Genomic DNA, 22,929 nt, shown 5'->3' on the forward strand with positions numbered 1-22,929 from the left:
TCAATTTGGCAACAAAAACAATCAAAATATATGTGATTACATTTACATTTATTCATTTAGCAGACGCTTTTATCCAAAGCGACTTACAGATGAAAACAGTGGAAGCAATCAAAAACAACAAAAAGATTAACAATGTGCGCACAAGTAAGTGTATGCACCTGTTGCATGGGCATGCTTAATATACTGTAGGCCTTTGCAGAACAAAATGCAAGACCTCCAAACAGTACAAAAAAAAAAATGGCCAGGCTGGACCCTGATAATTTTTACAAGCAGCATCTGAAAACACATTTTCTCTCTGTTATCTCAGTCAGTGTCATGTACTTGTCGAGGTACGGCCACAGCAACTCACTCCTTGGGATTAACTGTTCTCCGACCTCATCCTATGCCATCATTTCATCAAATAATTTTTAGCGTGACTGGCCAAGGAGTGTTACCATCCGGAGCAGAAGTTGGCGGTAATACAAAAATGAAAGATTAAGTGAATATATGAATTAAATGTTTGGCCAGTAGCCTAAACAAGGATTTGATTGTCCTGTAAATGTAACAGCAGCAATTACATGGCATTTGGCTCCCACTGCAGGCATTTGTAATAAAGTGCATAAATTGTTTATTTTACATTTGCCTACATCATATACAGTATTTTAACAGTATTATTATTAACCAATCATTATTGCATCATTGTTTTTTTATATAATGCATTTTAAGTCATTTTAAATTTCTAACGTCAGTAGCATTTGGGGAGAATGACTTACAGTCATAAAAACAACTGTAATTGTTAACCTAGGTGTCAGCTATAATGCACAATTGAATTTAATGTTTCATATTTTAAAATAAACTGTAATTCATATGTAAATATGCTACTTTTTAACATGGGCTCAAATGCAAATTTGAAGCTCAATAGCATTTGAGGAGAAAGACTTGCAGTCATAAAACAATTGTAATGTGTTCATTTATAAATTTTTTATATTTATTCTAATAAATTAAAAATCATTTAAAAAATAATTTATAAATCAATCACATGGTTTTAACAATAACAACACAAATCATCGTTCTTGTAGCAATGGTAACTGCAAATTAACAATGGTTTTGTTACTTCAAATAATAATTTACAAAGAAGTATTAATATACTGTAATATTTTTTTTTGTTGTTGCTATAAAAACAGACATAAGACATCAATAGCCTTTAAAAGGACTTAAAATGCATTACATATAAAAAACAATGAGGCAATAATGATTCGTTAATAATTATACTGTTAAAATACATAATGTAGGCAAATACAAAATAAACAATTTATGTACATGTTATTACAAATGCCTGCAAAAGGAGCCAAATGCCATGTAATTGCTGCTGCTACACTTACAGGACAATCAAATCCTTGTTTAGACTACTGGCCAAACATTTAATTCAAATATTCACTTAATCTTTCATTTTTGGCCACCTTTTTGCTACAGATGACACAGCCTTTATGATTTCTTCAACAAAAAATTTGCATATCACAACCCTTACAAAAATAAACCACGGTTTATCATAGTAAAACTGCTTAATTTCCTTTTGCATGAATTCTGAATGCTTGAGACTATAAAATAAATTAAGAGTCATAATTAAGTTATAGCCATAAGTAAATGTTGAGAGCAACAATTGTAATTGTAAATAATACAATTTATTCATTTAATTTTTTATTTGATTAAAGCTCTATTTTCACCCCTATAGTAGTTTTTTTTCCCCATCAACATAATTGAAGAAGGGGGCACAGCAATACAAACCTCCTTAGGGTACCCATTTGGCCAGCAGCGGACCTGAGCACAAATTTATTTTAGTGTAATGATGAGAAAAGTTAGCCGATGCATGCCATTTTTCTTGCAGATAAAAGTTGTCAAAGTTACAATGCACAAAAACCCCTGGGTGGACTGACCTGAATGAAATGAAATAAAAGCAGAATATAAATGTTCTTTCTCCATTTTCTGAATGACACAAAACAGCGAGACCACAATTCTCCCGAAGTACAGTACCAATAATGCATTTCACTAGGAACTAGTTGCTAATATGATTAATATTCAATCTTGCATACAGTGGGAAATTAGGATAAGAAGCCAAGGACTTGAACTCTAGGTACTGTTAAATTTTAAAGTGTTTCTTCATTCACTTGTTAGTTTGCTTTAGGCAAAGTTTTTGTATTTTGATTATTATTTAATTTAACTGTACTGCCTTTTGACCAAGATAACCTTTAAATTTAGACCTTATTTCACGGCTTCGTATTCATTAAATTTAGGTAGTTTTACTCTGACCAAAACTAGGTATTATTTTAGCAGATGGGACTAACATTTGGCCATCGGATTGGTTGTAAAATAACTTAAAGGGCGGGAGAGTCTTTTCCCATTTGCTGTTGCCAGCTAGAGCATGCATACACCTACAGAAAATATCAGATGCCAAGTGCTCATGTGATTCTGTGTTCGATTTCATTATCCTTAGCTGAGCGAAAGAGGGATGTGGTGTTCCTGCTGGATGGTTCAGATGGCACTAGGAGCTCTTTCCCTGCTATGCGCGACTTTGTTGAAAGGATGGTGGGCAGACTGAATGTGTCTGAGAACAAAGACCGCGTGTCCGTGGTCCAGTACAGCAGAGATCCAGAAGCCCATTTCTATCTTAAAACATACTCAAGAAAGGAGGACATTCTTGACACAGTCAGTAGTCTGAGGCACAAAGGAGGGAGACCCCTCAACACAGGGGCAGCTTTGCAGTACGTGAGGGACAATATATTTGTTGCCACCTCTGGAAGCAGACGTGTAGAAGGTGTGCCACAGTTACTGATTCTGCTGAGTGGTGGAAGGTCATTTGATAATGTTGATACACCGGCCTCATCCCTGAAGGAGCTGGGAGTGCTTATCTTTGGGATAGGGTCAAGGAGCTCAGACAGCAGCGAACTCCAGAGGATCTCCCATGAGCCTAGTTATGCACTCTCAGTAAGTGATTTTGCTGACCTTCCAAGTGTCCAACAGCAGCTGATTAGCAACATTGACACAGTATTTGTAGAGGTCACGTCTACCACTACCACGACGATAGGTAAGAAATAAATAAACATGCTTCTTCTACTTCCTCACAGCTTTTAATGTTGTAGTGAGTTGTGCTTTACCTGTAGTTCTAGTTAGTTAGAGAAGGAAAATGATTTCTTCCTGAGTCGTAAATCTTTGCGGGAGGTGAGATGATATCAAAAAACACAGAAAGCACGATTAATGGCAAAGCATCTACTATGTAATGCAATACGCTGTTTTCCCCTATTCCGTTATTTTTTTCCTTACAATGTCCCCCATCTTACCCGTGACTGTTATTTCTTAGCTGAGGGCCGTAGGCAGAGGAGAGATGTTGTCTTCCTGCTGGATGGATCGGATGGCACTAGGAATGGGTTCCCAGCAATGAAAGAGTTTGTGCAAAGAATGGTGGAGAGATTGGACATAGATGAGAACAGAGACCGCGTTTCTGTGGTCCAGTACAGTGGAGACACAGAGGTCCATTTCTATCTTAACACGTACACGACAAAGGAAGACATTCTTGACAGTGTCAGAGGTCTGAGGCACAAAGGAGGCAGACCCCTCTACACGGGGGCCGGTCTCCAGTACGTCAGAGACAATGTCTTTACTGCCACCTCTGGCAGCAGGAGACTGGATGGTGTGCCGCAGATACTGGTTTTGCTTAGTGGGGGAAGGTCATCTGACAGTGTTGACGCAGCAGCCTCCTCTCTGAAAGAGCTTGGAGTTTTGACCTTTGGAATAGGATCGAGGGGCTCTGATAGCAGAGAATTGCAGAGAATTTCATCCGACCCCAATTATGCCCTGACCGTGTCCGACTTCAGTGAGCTTCCGAAAGTCCAAGAGCAGCTGCTAGCCTCTGTCAAGGCTGTTGCAATTCCCATCACTCCAACATCACCAGCTGTCACCGGTATGTGCATGGCAGAACGTCATAGTACACTGTGTCTCGCCTTCCTACTTCATGCCCTCCCTTTTTTCTTTCCCCTTTGTTTTCTTTATATAAAAATTTGTGAGCAGTGGGAATGTTAGCCAGAGCTTGGACTGTTATTGAGGGGGTGAACTGATATGACATTCTGAAGTTTAATGAACGTTATTGATATTTATTGCCGTTAATGATGCTGTTTCCCCCCTCCTAGCTGTTTACACCACACCCAGAAGGGACGTAGTCTTTCTTCTGGACGGTTCAGATGGCACTAGGAATTCTTTCCCAGCTATGCGTGACTTCGTGCAAAGAGTAGTGGAGAAATTCAACATAGAGGCCAACAGAGACCGCGTTTCTGTGGTCCAGTACAGTGGAGACGCTGAGGTCCATTTCTATCTGAACAGCTACACGACAAAGGAAGAGGTTCTTGACCGTGTCAGAGGCCTGAGACACAAAGGAGGCAGACCCCTCAACATGGGGGCAGCTCTCCAGTACGTCAGAGACAGTGTCTTTACTGCCACCTCTGGCAGCAGGCGGCTGGAGGGTGTGCCGCAGATACTGGTTTTGTTTAGCGGGGGAAGGTCATCTGACAGTGTCGATGCAGCAGCCTCCTCTCTGAAAGAGCTTGGCGTTTCGACCTTTGGAATAGGATCGAGGGGCTCTGATAGCAGAGAATTGCAGAGAATTTCATCCGACCCCAATTACGCTCTGACCGTGTCCGACTTCAGTGAGCTTCCAAAAGTCCAAGAGCAGCTGCTGGCCTCTGTCCAGGATGTTGCAATGCCTGTCACTCCGACTTCTCCGACTCTGACCGGTATGTGCATGGCAGAACTTCACAAGTGCTTTCGGACAGGCTGTGCCTTGTTGATTACTCGCAGCTTAGATAGTCAAAGGAGTAGTGAACTAACGTGATGTTCTAAAGATGTTTTGAAATGTCCTGGTGTTAATGATGCTGTTTTCTTTTCCTAGCTGATGACGCCATACCCAGAAAGGACGTAGTGTTCCTGCTGGACGCATCAGATGGCACTAGAAATACTTTCCCGGCGATGCGTGACTTCGTGCAAAGATTAGTGGAGCAATTCAGCATAGATGCAAACAGAGACCGTGTTGCCGTGGTACAGTACAGTAGAGACGCAGAGGTCAATATCTATCTGAATACCTACACAACAAAGGGGGAGATCTTGAACTCTGTCAGAGGTCTGAGGCATAGAGGAGGGAGACCCCTCAACACTGGGGCAGCTCTCCAGTACGTGAGGGACAATGTCTTCACCGCCTCTGCGGGGAGTAGAAAGCAAGCGGGTGTCCCTCAGATTCTAATCCTCCTCAGTGGAGGACGGTCAAGCGATAACATAGATATACCTGCCTCCGCCTTGAAACAGGGCGGGATCTTGATTTTTGGTGTCGGCACCAGAAATTCCAGCAGAGAGGTGCAGAGAATTGCCAATGATCCTACCTATGCACAGTCCATCAATGAATTCTCTGACCTTCCCAGTGTCCAACAGCAGTTTATCAGCTCCCTCAACAATGTGCTTGGTCAAGTCAAGCCGGTGACAGCTACTATGCCGGGTAAGACAGATTCCAGCATGCCTCTAGAAAACAGTACTCTGAGCTCCTCTTTGCAAAGCGTGCAGTTGACCCTGAACAGTTTAAGTTAGCACTGCATGTGAGCAGAGCCGTGGGAAATTAGGCTAAAAAGCCAAGGGCTTGAACTCTAGTCACTGATACATTTTAAAGTGTTTGTTCATTCACTCGTTAGCTTGCTTTAGGCCAAGTTTTTCTCTTTTGACCAATATAACCTTTAAATTTAGACCTTATTTCAATGCTTCGCATTCATTAAATTTAGGCAGATTTACTCTGACCAAAACGAGGTATTATTTTAGCAGATGGGACTAACATTTGGCCATCGGATTGGTTGTAAAATAGCTTAAAGGGCGGGAGAGTCTCTTCCCATTTGCTGTTGCCAGCTAGAGCATGCATACACCTACAGAAAATATCAGATGCCAAGTGCTCACGTGACTCTGTGTTCCATTTCATTATCCTTAGCTCAGCGAAAGAGGGATGTGGTGTTCCTGCTGGATGGTTCGGATGGCACTAGGAGCTCTTTCCCTGCGATGCGCGACTTTGTTGAAAGGATGGTGGGGAGACTGAATGTGTCTGAGAACAGAGACCGCGTGTCCGTGGTCCAGTACAGCAGAGATCCAGAGGCCCATTTCTATCTTAACACATACTCAAGAAAGGAGGACATTCTTGACACAGTCAGGGGTCTGAGGCACAAAGGAGGGAGACCCCTCAACACAGGGGCAGCTTTGCAGTACGTGAGGGACAATATATTCACTGCCTCCTCTGGAAGCAGACGTGTAGAAGGTGTGCCCCAGTTACTGATTCTGCTGAGTGGTGGAAGGTCATTTGATAATGTTGATACACCGGCCTCATCCCTGAAGGAGCTGGGAGTGCTTATCTTTGGGATAGGGTCAAGGAGCTCAGACAGCAGCGAACTCCAGAGGATCTCCCATGAGCCTAGTTATGCACTCTCAGTAAGTGATTTTGCTGACCTTCCAAGTGTCCAACAGCAGCTGTTCAGCAACATTGACACAGTATTTGTAGAGGTCACGTCTACCACTACCACGACGATAGGTAAGAAATAAATAAACATGCTTCTTCTACTTCCTCACATTTTTTAATGTTGTAGTGAGTTGTGCTTTACCTGTAGTTCTAGTTAGTTAGAGAAGGAAAATGATTTCTTCCTGAGTCGTAAATCTTTGCGGGAGGTGAGATGATATCAAAAAACACAGAAAGCACGATTAATGGCAAAGCATCTACTATGTAATGCAATACGCTGTTTTCCCCTATTCCGTTATTTTTTTCCTTACAATGTCCCCCATCTTACCCGTGACTGTTATTTCTTAGCTGAGGGCCGTAGGCAGAGGAGAGATGTTGTCTTCCTGCTGGATGGATCGGATGGCACTAGGAATGGGTTCCCAGCAATGAAAGAGTTTGTGCAAAGAATGGTGGAGAGATTGGACATAGATGAGAACAGAGACCGCGTTTCTGTGGTCCAGTACAGTGGAGACACAGAGGTCCATTTCTATCTTAACACGTACACGACAAAGGAAGACATTCTTGACAGTGTCAGAGGTCTGAGGCACAAAGGAGGCAGACCCCTCTACACGGGGGCCGGTCTCCAGTACGTCAGAGACAATGTCTTTACTGCCACCTCTGGCAGCAGGAGACTGGATGGTGTGCCGCAGATACTGGTTTTGCTTAGTGGGGGAAGGTCATCTGACAGTGTTGACGCAGCAGCCTCCTCTCTGAAAGAGCTTGGAGTTTTGACCTTTGGAATAGGATCGAGGGGCTCTGATAGCAGAGAATTGCAGAGAATTTCATCCGACCCCAATTATGCCCTGACCGTGTCCGACTTCAGTGAGCTTCCGAAAGTCCAAGAGCAGCTGCTAGCCTCTGTCAAGGCTGTTGCAATTCCCATCACTCCAACATCACCAGCTGTCACCGGTATGTGCATGGCAGAACGTCATAGTACACTGTGTCTCGCCTTCCTACTTCATGCCCTCCCTTTTTTCTTTCCCCTTTGTTTTCTTTATATAAAAATTTGTGAGCAGTGGGAATGTTAGCCAGAGCTTGGACTGTTATTGAGGGGGTGAACTGATATGACATTCTGAAGTTTAATGAACGTTATTGATATTTATTGCCGTTAATGATGCTGTTTCCCCCCTCCTAGCTGTTTACACCACACCCAGAAGGGACGTAGTCTTTCTTCTGGACGGTTCAGATGGCACTAGGAATTCTTTCCCAGCTATGCGTGACTTCGTGCAAAGAGTAGTGGAGAAATTCAACATAGAGGCCAACAGAGACCGCGTTTCTGTGGTCCAGTACAGTGGAGACGCTGAGGTCCATTTCTATCTGAACAGCTACACGACAAAGGAAGAGGTTCTTGACCGTGTCAGAGGCCTGAGACACAAAGGAGGCAGACCCCTCAACATGGGGGCAGCTCTCCAGTACGTCAGAGACAGTGTCTTTACTGCCACCTCTGGCAGCAGGCGGCTGGAGGGTGTGCCGCAGATACTGGTTTTGTTTAGCGGGGGAAGGTCATCTGACAGTGTCGATGCAGCAGCCTCCTCTCTGAAAGAGCTTGGCGTTTCGACCTTTGGAATAGGATCGAGGGGCTCTGATAGCAGAGAATTGCAGAGAATTTCATCCGACCCCAATTACGCTCTGACCGTGTCCGACTTCAGTGAGCTTCCAAAAGTCCAAGAGCAGCTGCTGGCCTCTGTCCAGGATGTTGCAATGCCTGTCACTCCGACTTCTCCGACTCTGACCGGTATGTGCATGGCAGAACTTCACAAGTGCTTTCGGACAGGCTGTGCCTTGTTGATTACTCGCAGCTTAGATAGTCAAAGGAGTAGTGAACTAACGTGATGTTCTAAAGATGTTTTGAAATGTCCTGGTGTTAATGATGCTGTTTTCTTTTCCTAGCTGATGACGCCATACCCAGAAAGGACGTAGTGTTCCTGCTGGACGCATCAGATGGCACTAGAAATACTTTCCCGGCGATGCGTGACTTCGTGCAAAGATTAGTGGAGCAATTCAGCATAGATGCAAACAGAGACCGTGTTGCCGTGGTACAGTACAGTAGAGACGCAGAGGTCAATATCTATCTGAATACCTACACAACAAAGGGGGAGATCTTGAACTCTGTCAGAGGTCTGAGGCATAGAGGAGGGAGACCCCTCAACACTGGGGCAGCTCTCCAGTACGTGAGGGACAATGTCTTCACCGCCTCTGCGGGGAGTAGAAAGCAAGCGGGTGTCCCTCAGATTCTAATCCTCCTCAGTGGAGGACGGTCAAGCGATAACATAGATATACCTGCCTCCGCCTTGAAACAGGGCGGGATCTTGATTTTTGGTGTCGGCACCAGAAATTCCAGCAGAGAGGTGCAGAGAATTGCCAATGATCCTACCTATGCACAGTCCATCAATGAATTCTCTGACCTTCCCAGTGTCCAACAGCAGTTTATCAGCTCCCTCAACAATGTGCTTGGTCAAGTCAAGCCGGTGACAGCTACTATGCCGGGTAAGACAGATTCCAGCATGCCTCTAGAAAACAGTACTCTGAGCTCCTCTTTGCAAAGCGTGCAGTTGACCCTGAACAGTTTAAGTTAGCACTGCATGTGAGCAGAGCCGTGGGAAATTAGGCTAAAAAGCCAAGGGCTTGAACTCTAGTCACTGATACATTTTAAAGTGTTTGTTCATTCACTCGTTAGCTTGCTTTAGGCCAAGTTTTTCTCTTTTGACCAATATAACCTTTAAATTTAGACCTTATTTCAATGCTTCGCATTCATTAAATTTAGGCAGATTTACTCTGACCAAAACGAGGTATTATTTTAGCAGATGGGACTAACATTTGGCCATCGGATTGGTTGTAAAATAGCTTAAAGGGCGGGAGAGTCTCTTCCCATTTGCTGTTGCCAGCTAGAGCATGCATACACCTACAGAAAATATCAGATGCCAAGTGCTCACGTGACTCTGTGTTCCATTTCATTATCCTTAGCTGAGCGAAAGAGGGATGTGGTGTTCCTGCTGGATGGTTCGGATGGCACTAGGAGCTCTTTCCCTGCGATGCGCGACTTTGTTGAAAGGATGGTGGGGAGACTGAATGTGTCTGAGAACAGAGACCGCGTGTCCGTGGTCCAGTACAGCAGAGATCCAGAGGCCCATTTCTATCTTAACACATACTCAAGAAAGGAGGACATTCTTGACACAGTCAGGGGTCTGAGGCACAAAGGAGGGAGACCCCTCAACACAGGGGCAGCTTTGCAGTACGTGAGGGACAATATATTCACTGCCTCCTCTGGAAGCAGACGTGTAGAAGGTGTGCCCCAGTTACTGATTCTGCTGAGTGGTGGAAGGTCATTTGATAATGTTGATACACCGGCCTCATCCCTGAAGGAGCTGGGAGTGCTTATCTTTGGGATAGGGTCAAGGAGCTCAGACAGCAGCGAACTCCAGAGGATCTCCCATGAGCCTAGTTATGCACTCTCAGTAAGTGATTTTGCTGACCTTCCAAGTGTCCAACAGCAGCTGTTCAGCAACATTGACACAGTATTTGTAGAGGTCACGTCTACCACTACCACGACGATAGGTAAGAAATAAATAAACATGCTTCTTCTACTTCCTCACATTTTTTAATGTTGTAGTGAGTTGTGCTTTACCTGTAGTTCTAGTTAGTTAGAGAAGGAAAATGATTTCTTCCTGAGTCGTAAATCTTTGCGGGAGGTGAGATGATATCAAAAAACACAGAAAGCACGATTAATGGCAAAGCATCTACTATGTAATGCAATACGCTGTTTTCCCCTATTCCGTTATTTTTTTCCTTACAATGTCCCCCATCTTACCCGTGACTGTTATTTCTTAGCTGAGGGCCGTAGGCAGAGGAGAGATGTTGTCTTCCTGCTGGATGGATCGGATGGCACTAGGAATGGGTTCCCAGCAATGAAAGAGTTTGTGCAAAGAATGGTGGAGAGATTGGACATAGATGAGAACAGAGACCGCGTTTCTGTGGTCCAGTACAGTGGAGACACAGAGGTCCATTTCTATCTTAACACGTACACGACAAAGGAAGACATTCTTGACAGTGTCAGAGGTCTGAGGCACAAAGGAGGCAGACCCCTCTACACGGGGGCCGGTCTCCAGTACGTCAGAGACAATGTCTTTACTGCCACCTCTGGCAGCAGGAGACTGGATGGTGTGCCGCAGATACTGGTTTTGCTTAGTGGGGGAAGGTCATCTGACAGTGTTGACGCAGCAGCCTCCTCTCTGAAAGAGCTTGGAGTTTTGACCTTTGGAATAGGATCGAGGGGCTCTGATAGCAGAGAATTGCAGAGAATTTCATCCGACCCCAATTATGCCCTGACCGTGTCCGACTTCAGTGAGCTTCCGAAAGTCCAAGAGCAGCTGCTAGCCTCTGTCAAGGCTGTTGCAATTCCCATCACTCCAACATCACCAGCTGTCACCGGTATGTGCATGGCAGAACGTCATAGTACACTGTGTCTCGCCTTCCTACTTCATGCCCTCCCTTTTTTCTTTCCCCTTTGTTTTCTTTATATAAAAATTTGTGAGCAGTGGGAATGTTAGCCAGAGCTTGGACTGTTATTGAGGGGGTGAACTGATATGACATTCTGAAGTTTAATGAACGTTATTGATATTTCTTGCCGTTAATGATGCTGTTTCCCCCCTCCTAGCTGTTTACACCACACCCAGAAGGGACGTAGTCTTTCTTCTGGATGGTTCAGATGGCACTAGGAATTCTTTCCCAGCTATGCGTGACTTCGTGCAAAGAGTAGTGGAGAAATTCAACATAGAGGCCAACAGAGACCGAGTTTCTGTGGTGCAGTACAGTAGAGACGCTGAGGTCCATTTCTATCTGAACAGCTACACGACAAAGGAAGAGGTTCTTGACCGTGTCAGAGGCCTGAGACACAAAGGAGGCAGACCCCTCAACATGGGGGCAGCTCTCCAGTACGTCAGAGACAGTGTCTTTACTGCCACCTCTGGCAGCAGGCGGCTGGAGGGTGTGCCGCAGATACTGGTTTTGTTTAGCGGGGGAAGGTCATCTGACAGTGTCGATGCAGCAGCCTCCTCTCTGAAAGAGCTTGGCGTTTCGACCTTTGGAATAGGATCGAGGGGCTCTGATAGCAGAGAATTGCAGAGAATTTCATCCGACCCCAATTACGCTCTGACCGTGTCCGACTTCAGTGAGCTTCCAAAAGTCCAAGAGCAGCTGCTGGCCTCTGTCCAGGATGTTGCAATGCCTGTCACTCCGACTTCTCCGACTCTGACCGGTATGTGCATGGCAGAACTTCACAAGTGCTTTCGGACAGGCTGTGCCTTGTTGATTACTCGCAGCTTAGATAGTCAAAGGAGTAGTGAACTAACGTGATGTTCTAAAGATGTTTTGAAATGTCCTGGTGTTAATGATGCTGTTTTCTTTTCCTAGCTGATGACGCCATACCCAGAAAGGACGTAGTGTTCCTGCTGGACGCATCAGATGGCACTAGAAATACTTTCCCGGCGATGCGTAACTTCGTGCAAAGATTAGTGGAGCAATTCAGCATAGATGCAAACAGAGACCGTGTTGCCGTGGTGCAGTACAGTAGAGACGCAGAGGTCAATTTCTATCTGAATACCTACACAACAAAGGGGGAGATCTTGAACTCTGTCAGAGGTCTGAGGCATAGAGGAGGGAGACCCCTCAACACTGGGGCAGCTCTCCAGTACGTGAGGGACAATGTCTTCACCGCCTCTGCGGGGAGTAGAAAGCAAGCGGGTGTCCCTCAGATTCTCATCCTCCTCAGTGGAGGACGGTCAAGCGATAACATAGATATACCTGCCTCCGCCTTGAAACAGGGCGGGATCTTGATTTTTGGTGTCGGCACCAGAAATTCCAGCAGAGAGGTGCAGAGAATTGCCAATGATCCTACCTATGCACAGTCCATCAATGAATTCTCTGACCTTCCCAGTGTCCAACAGCAGTTTATCAGCTCCCTCAACAATGTGCTTGGTCAAGTCAAGCCGGTGACAGCTACTGTGCCGGGTAAGACAGATTCCCGCATGCCTCTAGAAAACAGTACTCTGAGCTCCTCTTTGCAAAGCGTGCAGTTGACCCTGAACAGTTTAAGTTAGCACTGCATGTGAGCAGAGCCGTGGGAAATTAGGCTAAAAGGCCAAGGGCTTGAACTCTAGTCACTGATACATTTTAAAGTGTTTGTTCATTCACTCGTTAGCTTGCTTTAGGCCAAGTTTTTCTCTTTTGACCAATATGACCTTTAAATTTAGACCTTATTTCAATGCTTCGCATTCATTAAATTTAGGCAGATTTACTCTGACCAAAACGAGGTATTATTTTAGCAGATGGGACTAACATTTGGCCATCGGATTGGTTGTAAAATAGCTTAAAGGGCGGGAGAGTCTCTTCCCATTTGCTGTTGCCAGCTAGAGCATGCATACACCTACAGAAAATATCAGATGCCAAGTGCTCACGTGACTCTGTGTTCCATTTCATTATCCTTAGCTCAGCGAAAGAGGGATGTGGTGTTCCTGCTGGATGGTTCGGATGGCACTAGGAGCTCTTTCCCTGCGATGCGCGACTTTGTTGAAAGGATGGTGGGGAGACTGAATGTGTCTGAGAACAGAGACCGCGTGTCCGTGGTCCAGTACAGCAGAGATCCAGAGGCCCATTTCTATCTTAACACATACTCAAGAAAGGAGGACATTCTTGACACAGTCAGGGGTCTGAGGCACAAAGGAGGGAGACCCCTCAACACAGGGGCAGCTTTGCAGTACGTGAGGGACAATATATTCACTGCCTCCTCTGGAAGCAGACGTGTAGAAGGTGTGCCCCAGTTACTGATTCTGCTGAGTGGTGGAAGGTCATTTGATAATGTTGATACACCGGCCTCATCCCTGAAGGAGCTGGGAGTGCTTATCTTTGGGATAGGGTCAAGGAGCTCAGACAGCAGCGAACTCCAGAGGATCTCCCATGAGCCTAGTTATGCACTCTCAGTAAGTGATTTTGCTGACCTTCCAAGTGTCCAACAGCAGCTGTTCAGCAACATTGACACAGTATTTGTAGAGGTCACGTCTACCACTACCACGACGATAGGTAAGAAATAAATAAACATGCTTCTTCTACTTCCTCACATTTTTTAATGTTGTAGTGAGTTGTGCTTTACCTGTAGTTCTAGTTAGTTAGAGAAGGAAAATGATTTCTTCCTGAGTCGTAAATCTTTGCGGGAGGTGAGATGATATCAAAAAACACAGAAAGCACGATTAATGGCAAAGCATCTACTATGTAATGCAATACGCTGTTTTCCCCTATTCCGTTATTTTTTTCCTTACAATGTCCCCCATCTTACCCGTGACTGTTATTTCTTAGCTGAGGGCCGTAGGCAGAGGAGAGATGTTGTCTTCCTGCTGGATGGATCGGATGGCACTAGGAATGGGTTCCCAGCAATGAAAGAGTTTGTGCAAAGAATGGTGGAGAGATTGGACATAGATGAGAACAGAGACCGCGTTTCTGTGGTCCAGTACAGTGGAGACACAGAGGTCCATTTCTATCTTAACACGTACACGACAAAGGAAGACATTCTTGACAGTGTCAGAGGTCTGAGGCACAAAGGAGGCAGACCCCTCTACACGGGGGCCGGTCTCCAGTACGTCAGAGACAATGTCTTTACTGCCACCTCTGGCAGCAGGAGACTGGATGGTGTGCCGCAGATACTGGTTTTGCTTAGTGGGGGAAGGTCATCTGACAGTGTTGACGCAGCAGCCTCCTCTCTGAAAGAGCTTGGAGTTTTGACCTTTGGAATAGGATCGAGGGGCTCTGATAGCAGAGAATTGCAGAGAATTTCATCCGACCCCAATTATGCCCTGACCGTGTCCGACTTCAGTGAGCTTCCGAAAGTCCAAGAGCAGCTGCTAGCCTCTGTCAAGGCTGTTGCAATTCCCATCACTCCAACATCACCAGCTGTCACCGGTATGTGCATGGCAGAATGTCATAGTACACTGTGTCTCGCCTTCCTACTTCATGCCCTCCCTTTTTTCTTTCCCCTTTGTTTTCTTTATATAAAAATTTGTGAGCAGTGGGAATGTTAGCCAGAGCTTGGACTGTTATTGAGGGGGTGAACTGATATGACATTCTGAAGTTTAATGAACGTTATTGATATTTATTGCCGTTAATGATGCTGTTTCCCCCCTCCTAGCTGTTTACACCACACCCAGAAGGGACGTAGTCTTTCTTCTGGACGGTTCAGATGGCACTAGGAATTCTTTCCCAGCTATGCGTGACTTCGTGCAAAGAGTAGTGGAGAAATTCAACATAGAGGCCAACAGAGACCGCGTTTCTGTGGTCCAGTACAGTGGAGACGCTGAGGTCCATTTCTATCTGAACAGCTACACGACAAAGGAAGAGGTTCTTGACCGTGTCAGAGGCCTGAGACACAAAGGAGGCAGACCCCTCAACATGGGGGCAGCTCTCCAGTACGTCAGAGACAGTGTCTTTACTGCCACCTCTGGCAGCAGGCGGCTGGAGGGTGTGCCGCAGATACTGGTTTTGTTTAGCGGGGGAAGGTCATCTGACAGTGTCGATGCAGCAGCCTCCTCTCTGAAAGAGCTTGGCGTTTCGACCTTTGGAATAGGATCGAGGGGCTCTGATAGCAGAGAATTGCAGAGAATTTCATCCGACCCCAATTACGCTCTGACCGTGTCCGACTTCAGTGAGCTTCCAAAAGTCCAAGAGCAGCTGCTGGCCTCTGTCCAGGATGTTGCAATGCCTGTCACTCCGACTTCTCCGACTCTGACCGGTATGTGCATGGCAGAACTTCACAAGTGCTTTCGGACAGGCTGTGCCTTGTTGATTACTCGCAGCTTAGATAGTCAAAGGAGTAGTGAACTAACGTGATGTTCTAAAGATGTTTTGAAATGTCCTGGTGTTAATGATGCTGTTTTCTTTTCCTAGCTGATGACGCCATACCCAGAAAGGACGTAGTGTTCCTGCTGGACGCATCAGATGGCACTAGAAATACTTTCCCGGCGATGCGTGACTTCGTGCAAAGATTAGTGGAGCAATTCAGCATAGATGCAAACAGAGACCGTGTTGCCGTGGTGCAGTACAGTAGAGACGCAGAGGTCAATATCTATCTGAATACCTACACAACAAAGGGGGAGATCTTGAACTCTGTCAGAGGTCTGAGGCATAGAGGAGGGAGACCCCTCAACACTGGGGCAGCTCTCCAGTACGTGAGGGACAATGTCTTCACCGCCTCTGCGGGGAGTAGAAAGCAAGCGGGTGTCCCTCAGATTCTAATCCTCCTCAGTGGAGGACGGTCAAGCGATAACATAGATATACCTGCCTCCGCCTTGAAACAGGGCGGGATCTTGATTTTTGGTGTCGGCACCAGAAATTCCAGCAGAGAGGTGCAGAGAATTGCCAATGATCCTACCTATGCACAGTCCATCAATGAATTCTCTGACCTTCCCAGTGTCCAACAGCAGTTTATCAGCTCCCTCAACAATGTGCTTGGTCAAGTCAAGCCGGTGACAGCTACTATGCCGGGTAAGACAGATTCCAGCATGCCTCTAGAAAACAGTACTCTGAGCTCCTCTTTGCAAAGCGTGCAGTTGACCCTGAACAGTTTAAGTTAGCACTGCATGTGAGCAGAGCCGTGGGAAATTAGGCTAAAAAGCCAAGGGCTTGAACTCTAGTCACTGATACATTTTAAAGTGTTTGTTCATTCACTCGTTAGCTTGCTTTAGGCCAAGTTTTTCTCTTTTGACCAATATAACCTTTAAATTTAGACCTTATTTCAATGCTTCGCATTCATTAAATTTAGGCAGATTTACTCTGACCAAAACGAGGTATTATTTTAGCAGATGGGACTAACATTTGGCCATCGGATTGGTTGTAAAATAGCTTAAAGGGCGGGAGAGTCTCTTCCCATTTGCTGTTGCCAGCTAGAGCATGCATACACCTACAGAAAATATCAGATGCCAAGTGCTCACGTGACTCTGTGTTCCATTTCATTATCCTTAGCTGAGCGAAAGAGGGATGTGGTGTTCCTGCTGGATGGTTCGGATGGCACTAGGAGCTCTTTCCCTGCGATGCGCGACTTTGTTGAAAGGATGGTGGGGAGACTGAATGTGTCTGAGAACAGAGACCGCGTGTCCGTGGTCCAGTACAGCAGAGATCCAGAGGCCCATTTCTATCTTAACACATACTCAAGAAAGGAGGACATTCTTGACACAGTCAGGGGTCTGAGGCACAAAGGAGGGAGACCCCTCAACACAGGGGCAGCTTTGCAGTACGTGAGGGACAATATATTCACTGCCTCCTCTGGAAGCAGACGTGTAGAAGGTGTGCCCCAGTTACTGATTCTGCTGAGTGGTGGAAGGTCATTTGATAATGTTGATACACCGGCCTCATCCCTGAAGGAGCTGGGAGTGCTTATCTTTGGGATAGGGTCAAGGAGCTCAGACAGCAGCGAACTCCAGAGGATCTCCCATGAGCCTAGTTATGCACTCTCAGTAAGTGATTTTGCTGACCTTCCAAGTGTCCAACAGCAGCTGTTCAGCAACATTGACACAGTATTTGTAGAGGTCACGTCTACCACTACCACGACGATAGGTAAGAAATAAATAAACATGCTTCTTCTACTTCCTCACATTTTTTAATGTTGTAGTGAGTTGTGCTTTACCTGTAGTTCTAGTTAGTTAGAGAAGGAAAATGATTTCTTCCTGAGTCGTAAATCTTTGCGGGAGGTGAGATGATATCAAAAAACACAGAAAGCACGATTAATGGCAAAGCATCTACTATGTAATGCAATACGCTGTTTTCCCCTATTCCGTTATTTTTTTCCTTACAATGTCCCCCATCTTACCCGTGACTGTTATTTCTTAGCTGAGGGCCGTAGGCAGAGGAGAGATGTTGTCTTCCTGCTGGATGGATCGGATGGCACTAGGAATGGGTTCCCAGCAATGAAAGAGTTTGTGCAAAGAATGGTGGAGAGATTGGACATAGATGAGAACAGAGACCGCGTTTCTGTGGTCCAGTACAGTGGAGACACAGAGGTCCATTTCTATCTTAACACGTACACGACAAAGGAAGACATTCTTGACAGTGTCAGAGGTCTGAGGCACAAAGGAGGCAGACCCCTCTACACGGGGGCCGGTCTCCAGTACGTCAGAGACAATGTCTTTACTGCCACCTCTGGCAGCAGGAGACTGGATGGTGTGCCGCAGATACTGGTTTTGCTTAGTGGGGGAAGGTCATCTGACAGTGTTGACGCAGCAGCCTCCTCTCTGAAAGAGCTTGGAGTTTTGACCTTTGGAATAGGATCGAGGGGCTCTGATAGCAGAGAATTGCAGAGAATTTCATCCGACCCCAATTATGCCCTGACCGTGTCCGACTTCAGTGAGCTTCCGAAAGTCCAAGAGCAGCTGCTAGCCTCTGTCAAGGCTGTTGCAATTCCCATCACTCCAACATCACCAGCTGTCACCGGTATGTGCATGGCAGAACGTCATAGTACACTGTGTCTCGCCTTCCTACTTCATGCCCTCCCTTTTTTCTTTCCCCTTTGTTTTCTTTATATAAAAATTTGTGAGCAGTGGGAATGTTAGCCAGAGCTTGGACTGTTATTGAGGGGGTGAACTGATATGACATTCTGAAGTTTAATGAACGTTATTGATATTTATTGCCGTTAATGATGCTGTTTCCCCCCTCCTAGCTGTTTACACCACACCCAGAAGGGACGTAGTCTTTCTTCTGGACGGTTCAGATGGCACTAGGAATTCTTTCCCAGCTATGCGTGACTTCGTGCAAAGAGTAGTGGAGAAATTCAACATAGAGGCCAACAGAGACCGCGTTTCTGTGGTCCAGTACAGTGGAGACGCTGAGGTCCATTTCTATCTGAACAGCTACACGACAAAGGAAGAGGTTCTTGACCGTGTCAGAGGCCTGAGACACAAAGGAGGCAGACCCCTCAACATGGGGGCAGCTCTCCAGTACGTCAGAGACAGTGTCTTTACTGCCACCTCTGGCAGCAGGCGGCTGGAGGGTGTGCCGCAGATACTGGTTTTGTTTAGCGGGGGAAGGTCATCTGACAGTGTCGATGCAGCAGCCTCCTCTCTGAAAGAGCTTGGCGTTTCGACCTTTGGAATAGGATCGAGGGGCTCTGATAGCAGAGAATTGCAGAGAATTTCATCCGACCCCAATTACGCTCTGACCGTGTCCGACTTCAGTGAGCTTCCAAAAGTCCAAGAGCAGCTGCTGGCCTCTGTCCAGGATGTTGCAATGCCTGTCACTCCGACTTCTCCGACTCTGACCGGTATGTGCATGGCAGAACTTCACAAGTGCTTTCGGACAGGCTGTGCCTTGTTGATTACTCGCAGCTTAGATAGTCAAAGGAGTAGTGAACTAACGTGATGTTCTAAAGATGTTTTGAAATGTCCTGGTGTTAATGATGCTGTTTTCTTTTCCTAGCTGATGACGCCATACCCAGAAAGGACGTAGTGTTCCTGCTGGACGCATCAGATGGCACTAGAAATACTTTCCCGGCGATGCGTGACTTCGTGCAAAGATTAGTGGAGCAATTCAGCATAGATGCAAACAGAGACCGTGTTGCCGTGGTGCAGTACAGTAGAGACGCAGAGGTCAATATCTATCTGAATACCTACACAACAAAGGGGGAGATCTTGAACTCTGTCAGAGGTCTGAGGCATAGAGGAGGGAGACCCCTCAACACTGGGGCAGCTCTCCAGTACGTGAGGGACAATGTCTTCACCGCCTCTGCGGGGAGTAGAAAGCAAGCGGGTGTCCCTCAGATTCTAATCCTCCTCAGTGGAGGACGGTCAAGCGATAACATAGATATACCTGCCTCCGCCTTGAAACAGGGCGGGATCTTGATTTTTGGTGTCGGCACCAGAAATTCCAGCAGAGAGGTGCAGAGAATTGCCAATGATCCTACCTATGCACAGTCCATCAATGAATTCTCTGACCTTCCCAGTGTCCAACAGCAGTTTATCAGCTCCCTCAACAATGTGCTTGGTCAAGTCAAGCCGGTGACAGCTACTATGCCGGGTAAGACAGATTCCAGCATGCCTCTAGAAAACAGTACTCTGAGCTCCTCTTTGCAAAGCGTGCAGTTGACCCTGAACAGTTTAAGTTAGCACTGCATGTGAGCAGAGCCGTGGGAAATTAGGCTAAAAAGCCAAGGGCTTGAACTCTAGTCACTGATACATTTTAAAGTGTTTGTTCATTCACTCGTTAGCTTGCTTTAGGCCAAGTTTTTCTCTTTTGACCAATATAACCTTTAAATTTAGACCTTATTTCAATGCTTCGCATTCATTAAATTTAGGCAGATTTACTCTGACCAAAACGAGGTATTATTTTAGCAGATGGGACTAACATTTGGCCATCGGATTGGTTGTAAAATAGCTTAAAGGGCGGGAGAGTCTCTTCCCATTTGCTGTTGCCAGCTAGAGCATGCATACACCTACAGAAAATATCAGATGCCAAGTGCTCACGTGACTCTGTGTTCCATTTCATTATCCTTAGCTGAGCGAAAGAGGGATGTGGTGTTCCTGCTGGATGGTTCGGATGGCACTAGGAGCTCTTTCCCTGCGATGCGCGACTTTGTTGAAAGGATGGTGGGGAGACTGAATGTGTCTGAGAACAGAGACCGCGTGTCCGTGGTCCAGTACAGCAGAGATCCAGAGGCCCATTTCTATCTTAACACATACTCAAGAAAGGAGGACATTCTTGACACAGTCAGGGGTCTGAGGCACAAAGGAGGGAGACCCCTCAACACAGGGGCAGCTTTGCAGTACGTGAGGGACAATATATTCACTGCCTCCTCTGGAAGCAGACGTGTAGAAGGTGTGCCCCAGTTACTGATTCTGCTGAGTGGTGGAAGGTCATTTGATAATGTTGATACACCGGCCTCATCCCTGAAGGAGCTGGGAGTGCTTATCTTTGGGATAGGGTCAAGGAGCTCAGACAGCAGCGAACTCCAGAGGATCTCCCATGAGCCTAGTTATGCACTCTCAGTAAGTGATTTTGCTGACCTTCCAAGTGTCCAACAGCAGCTGTTCAGCAACATTGACACAGTATTTGTAGAGGTCACGTCTACCACTACCACGACGATAGGTAAGAAATAAATAAACATGCTTCTTCTACTTCCTCACATTTTTTAATGTTGTAGTGAGTTGTGCTTTACCTGTAGTTCTAGTTAGTTAGAGAAGGAAAATGATTTCTTCCTGAGTCGTAAATCTTTGCGGGAGGTGAGATGATATCAAAAAACACAGAAAGCACGATTAATGGCAAAGCATCTACTATGTAATGCAATACGCTGTTTTCCCCTATTCCGTTATTTTTTTCCTTACAATGTCCCCCATCTTACCCGTGACTGTTATTTCTTAGCTGAGGGCCGTAGGCAGAGGAGAGATGTTGTCTTCCTGCTGGATGGATCGGATGGCACTAGGAATGGGTTCCCAGCAATGAAAGAGTTTGTGCAAAGAATGGTGGAGAGATTGGACATAGATGAGAACAGAGACCGCGTTTCTGTGGTCCAGTACAGTGGAGACACAGAGGTCCATTTCTATCTTAACACGTACACGACAAAGGAAGACATTCTTGACAGTGTCAGAGGTCTGAGGCACAAAGGAGGCAGACCCCTCTACACGGGGGCCGGTCTCCAGTACGTCAGAGACAATGTCTTTACTGCCACCTCTGGCAGCAGGAGACTGGATGGTGTGCCGCAGATACTGGTTTTGCTTAGTGGGGGAAGGTCATCTGACAGTGTTGACGCAGCAGCCTCCTCTCTGAAAGAGCTTGGAGTTTTGACCTTTGGAATAGGATCGAGGGGCTCTGATAGCAGAGAATTGCAGAGAATTTCATCCGACCCCAATTATGCCCTGACCGTGTCCGACTTCAGTGAGCTTCCGAAAGTCCAAGAGCAGCTGCTAGCCTCTGTCAAGGCTGTTGCAATTCCCATCACTCCAACATCACCAGCTGTCACCGGTATGTGCATGGCAGAACGTCATAGTACACTGTGTCTCGCCTTCCTACTTCATGCCCTCCCTTTTTTCTTTCCCCTTTGTTTTCTTTATATAAAAATTTGTGAGCAGTGGGAATGTTAGCCAGAGCTTGGACTGTTATTGAGGGGGTGAACTGATATGACATTCTGAAGTTTAATGAACGTTATTGATATTTCTTGCCGTTAATGATGCTGTTTCCCCCCTCCTAGCTGTTTACACCACACCCAGAAGGGACGTAGTCTTTCTTCTGGATGGTTCAGATGGCACTAGGAATTCTTTCCCAGCTATGCGTGACTTCGTGCAAAGAGTAGTGGAGAAATTCAACATAGAGGCCAACAGAGACCGAGTTTCTGTGGTGCAGTACAGTAGAGACGCTGAGGTCCATTTCTATCTGAACAGCTACACGACAAAGGAAGAGGTTCTTGACCGTGTCAGAGGCCTGAGACACAAAGGAGGCAGACCCCTCAACATGGGGGCAGCTCTCCAGTACGTCAGAGACAGTGTCTTTACTGCCACCTCTGGCAGCAGGCGGCTGGAGGGTGTGCCGCAGATACTGGTTTTGTTTAGCGGGGGAAGGTCATCTGACAGTGTCGATGCAGCAGCCTCCTCTCTGAAAGAGCTTGGCGTTTCGACCTTTGGAATAGGATCGAGGGGCTCTGATAGCAGAGAATTGCAGAGAATTTCATCCGACCCCAATTACGCTCTGACCGTGTCCGACTTCAGTGAGCTTCCAAAAGTCCAAGAGCAGCTGCTGGCCTCTGTCCAGGATGTTGCAATGCCTGTCACTCCGACTTCTCCGACTCTGACCGGTATGTGCATGGCAGAACTTCACAAGTGCTTTCGGACAGGCTGTGCCTTGTTGATTACTCGCAGCTTAGATAGTCAAAGGAGTAGTGAACTAACGTGATGTTCTAAAGATGTTTTGAAATGTCCTGGTGTTAATGATGCTGTTTTCTTTTCCTAGCTGATGACGCCATACCCAGAAAGGACGTAGTGTTCCTGCTGGACGCATCAGATGGCACTAGAAATACTTTCCCGGCGATGCGTAACTTCGTGCAAAGATTAGTGGAGCAATTCAGCATAGATGCAAACAGAGACCGTGTTGCCGTGGTGCAGTACAGTAGAGACGCAGAGGTCAATTTCTATCTGAATACCTACACAACAAAGGGGGAGATCTTGAACTCTGTCAGAGGTCTGAGGCATAGAGGAGGGAGACCCCTCAACACTGGGGCAGCTCTCCAGTACGTGAGGGACAATGTCTTCACCGCCTCTGCGGGGAGTAGAAAGCAAGCGGGTGTCCCTCAGATTCTCATCCTCCTCAGTGGAGGACGGTCAAGCGATAACATAGATATACCTGCCTCCGCCTTGAAACAGGGCGGGATC

General features: G+C 46.3%; 4 protein-coding genes across 13 annotated transcripts in view; all 4 read left to right on the top strand.

Annotated features, from left to right (window-relative positions):
• Positions 1-22,929, top strand: part of col6a3 (collagen, type VI, alpha 3) — a 137,830-nt gene that overhangs the window by 18,473 nt on the left and 96,428 nt on the right. The window lies entirely within an intron of this gene.
• LOC127965279 (collagen alpha-3(VI) chain-like) lies at positions 1,915-3,584 on the top strand. Its single transcript, XM_052566022.1, has one exon. The coding sequence runs from the start codon at positions 2,425-2,427 to the stop codon at positions 3,070-3,072; it is 648 nt and encodes a 215-aa protein (XP_052421982.1). The 5' UTR covers positions 1,915-2,424; the 3' UTR covers positions 3,073-3,584.
• On the top strand, positions 11,276-12,658 carry LOC127965275 (collagen alpha-3(VI) chain-like). The gene is made up of 2 exons (XM_052566019.1): positions 11,276-11,798; positions 11,954-12,658. The coding sequence occupies exons 1-2, from the start codon at positions 11,276-11,278 to the stop codon at positions 12,637-12,639; spliced, it is 1,209 nt and encodes a 402-aa protein (XP_052421979.1). The 3' UTR covers positions 12,640-12,658.
• The window catches only part of LOC127965271 (collagen alpha-3(VI) chain-like), a 34,208-nt gene continuing 25,980 nt past the window's right edge, over positions 14,702-22,929 (top strand). For 3 of the 9 annotated variants that reach the window (XM_052566003.1, XM_052566000.1, XM_052566012.1), the window contains exon 1: positions 21,833-22,355. In XM_052566003.1, coding sequence (XP_052421963.1) covers positions 21,833-22,355 — 523 coding nt within the window. Of the gene's footprint in view, positions 15,318-18,220; positions 18,837-18,991; positions 19,162-21,832; positions 22,356-22,929 lie in introns of those variants that run through there. The other 6 variants (XM_052566005.1, XM_052566013.1, XM_052566007.1 and 3 more) reach the window with 5 other exon arrangements.

The sequence above is a fragment of the Carassius gibelio genome, chromosome B9 (genome assembly GCF_023724105.1).
Source record: "Carassius gibelio isolate Cgi1373 ecotype wild population from Czech Republic chromosome B9, carGib1.2-hapl.c, whole genome shotgun sequence".
Lineage (NCBI taxonomy): Eukaryota > Metazoa > Chordata > Actinopteri > Cypriniformes > Cyprinidae > Carassius > Carassius gibelio.

Coding starts and splice junctions, on each gene's coding strand:
- LOC127965279 (XM_052566022.1), top strand. CDS start 2,425: ATGCCAAGTGCTCATGTGATTCTGTGTTCGATTTCATTATCCTTAGCT.
- LOC127965275 (XM_052566019.1), top strand. CDS start 11,276: ATGCGTGACTTCGTGCAAAGAGTAGTGGAGAAATTCAACATAGAGGCC. Junction 11,799..11,953: donor GACTTCTCCGACTCTGACCG/GTATGTGCATGG, acceptor TTCTTTTCCTAG/CTGATGACGCCATACCCAGA.